General features: G+C 43.3%; 1 protein-coding gene across 1 annotated transcript; it reads left to right on the forward strand.

The window, feature by feature from the left end:
* The first annotated feature begins 955 nt into the window (after window positions 1-955).
* LOC129968402 (uncharacterized) lies at window positions 956-2,032 on the forward strand. The gene has a single exon (XM_056082260.1). The coding sequence runs from the start codon at window positions 956-958 to the stop codon at window positions 2,030-2,032; it is 1,077 nt and encodes a 358-aa protein (XP_055938235.1).
* Window positions 2,033-2,713: the final 681 nt, after the last annotated feature.

The raw sequence follows: 2,713 nt of genomic DNA on the forward strand, positions 1-2,713 counted from the left end.
CTGTACTCGATAATGCTTGCATCTTCGATTGCTTTAAATATTTTACTTTTTAATTTAAAGGCAGAATAAATAATTTACCTGTAATTCTCTGTTATATGACATATTTTTTTATATCGTTTTATTTGATTTTGTGAGTTCGATATGCGTGACAATTTTATGATTTTACTGCGTAGACATATAAATTAATTTCAATGTAATGCACTTAATTTGATTTCGTAGAGTTAAAAAAAAAATCAGGTACGTCAGAGTGAAAGTGTTTGCTTTCCAAATATATATTACCCCTCAGGGGCTCACCTTCTTTAGGTGAGTACGGGTGTCCCAATCCCGAGGTGCCCAGGGATCTTTACTCCCTTTCAGTTCGCTCTCCTCTATGCCTTCTGCTGTCTGCTGTGCCTTTCCTTCCCTCGACGGCAAGCGAGGGAGCTCTCCATGAGAAGCTGCCGCCGCTCTGTTTGCTTCTTGCTTCTCATGGACAGCCAAAACCCCACGTGTTGGCCGTGCGTGGCGACCCATTAGAAAGACGGGCGGTGCACTGTGGTCCCCTGTGCATCAATCGGCTGGTACCTAGTCACCTGAGTGGCTAGGTTGCTAGGGATCAAGCGAAGGGGTTACTCCTTGGGCTTGGTGTTAAGGGTGGTCACTGTCCCTGGGGGTAACTCCCAGCGTATAGGTACCGATTAGCACTAGGGTGGATGCCGAGGCTGGGAATAACCAGAGCCTGTAATTGCCTTCCCTTGTTGGGCTCCGTGGTGGGCGGTGCCGTCGGACCCGAATCACTTAAGCCCATAGTGGGCATAGAAACATTCCAATATCTTCCAACATATCTAATCATTTCGATCCATTTTACATTGTAAAGCGAGTTTCTGCAAATAACGAAACTTTTCAAACTGTCTCTCCCTTCCTTGTGCAAAAGGCTATAACGGCAACAGTGGGCGATGTTAAATCCATTCGTAAAATGCGCTCTGGTGACTTGCTTGTTGAGGTGAATTCTCGTAAGCAAGCCCAGCAGATTCAAAAATTAAAAGCACTGGGAAATATACCAATAACTGTAAGTCCTCACCAGTCGTTGAATACCTCTAAAGGTGTCATTACCTGCGGGGAACTCTTAAATGTCCCCATAGATATAATAAAATCAGAAATGAAACCGCAAGGAGTTATAGATGTCCGCCGCATCACTATACGGCGTAATGGACAACTCCTTGAAACAAAACATCACATCTTAACGTTTCAGACACCCAAACTACCAGAATTTATTTACGCAGGTTATATACGACGCCCAGTAAGGCCGTACATTCCTAACCCACTTAGATGCTTTCAGTGCCAGCGATTTGGCCATTCTAAAGTTAATTGCCGCGGGTCTTTAACATGTGCCCGATGTGCAGAAAAAGGGCATGATAGCCAGGAATGTTCCACACAGGAAAAGTGTGTGAACTGTAAAGGCGATCACCCTTCCTTTTCTCGATCATGCCCCAGCTGGCAGCTTGAAAAACAAGTAATAAAAATAAAAATCAAAGATCTTTCATATCCCGAAGCCAGGCGTAGAGTTCAAGCACAAACTCCTACTCCTGGTAAAAGTTACGCTTCTGTTGTTCAGAACACCTTTTGCGCAAACTGTTCGTGTAATAATTGTGTAAAATTTCACACTGATTCAAAACCACCTGAAAATATTAGGAATTCTGATTCTGAACATTCTAGCAATAGTACACTTGACAGACCCAAGAAACCACAAAAGAAATCGAAGAAAAAATTGCAAAACTCGCTGACGTTAAAGTTAGCAAAACGCGGTATTTCGAAACAGGAACTGCCTTTAAAATTGAAAAAGTCGGCACCTAAAAATTCCGTCGCTTTAGGACTTGCGACGCAGGGTATAGTCCACAAGGACTTGTCGTCCATATTTGGTGGCATGCCCAAAAGTCCAGATCGCCTTTCTCTCTATCCATCAGATGAGGATGAGGATTTGCACATGAGTTGTGAGGTTTCCGCAACTCTACCACATGCGCCTATTAACTTGCCTGCAATATCGAATTCTTAATGGGTACCTTCATTTCCTGGAATTGTCGCGGCCTTCGGTCCAAACTTTTTGACATTAAGACCATTATGAAAACGTTTCATCCTGTTTGTTTTGGTCTTCAAGAGACCTTCTTGAAGTCCAATATTCCAATTAAATTACGCGGTTATAATTGTGCTCGGAATGATGCAGGCACTGAATCTCATAGTTCGGGAGGGGTGTGTATCTTCACCTCTAATACATATCCTAGCACACCTCTCACTTTACAAACTTCTCTACAGGCTGTGGCTGTTCAAGTTCAGACACGAATTTTGGTCACAGTTTGTTGTATTTATCTACCGCCTCACGATGTCATACGTCAGCAAGATCTTGACCAGTTAGTAGACCAGCTTCCTAAGCCTTTTATTTTATGTGGCGATTTCAATGGACATAGCACTTTGTGGGGTTCAGATAGTACAAACTCTCGAGGGCGGCAGATCGAACAGTTTATAACAAATAACTGTATCTGTCTGCTCAATAATGATGAGAAGACGTACTTTCATGAACCCACACGTAGCTTTCATAGCCTTGATCTAGCCATGTGCTCTCCTGAACACTTGCCATCGTTGACCTTTACAGTCAGCAAAGATCTACATAATAGTGATCATTTTCCTATTATTGTCTCCCATGCCCACAGCGGCGGTGCGACTCCCTGTCCTACGCGGT

This window comes from Argiope bruennichi, chromosome 5 (genome assembly GCF_947563725.1).
Source record: "Argiope bruennichi chromosome 5, qqArgBrue1.1, whole genome shotgun sequence".
NCBI lineage: Eukaryota > Metazoa > Arthropoda > Arachnida > Araneae > Araneidae > Argiope > Argiope bruennichi.

Bases quoted from the DNA above. Each gene is read 5' to 3' on its own strand.
- LOC129968402 (XM_056082260.1), top strand. From the start codon at position 956: ATGCGCTCTGGTGACTTGCTTGTTGAGGTGAATTCTCGTAAGCAAGCC.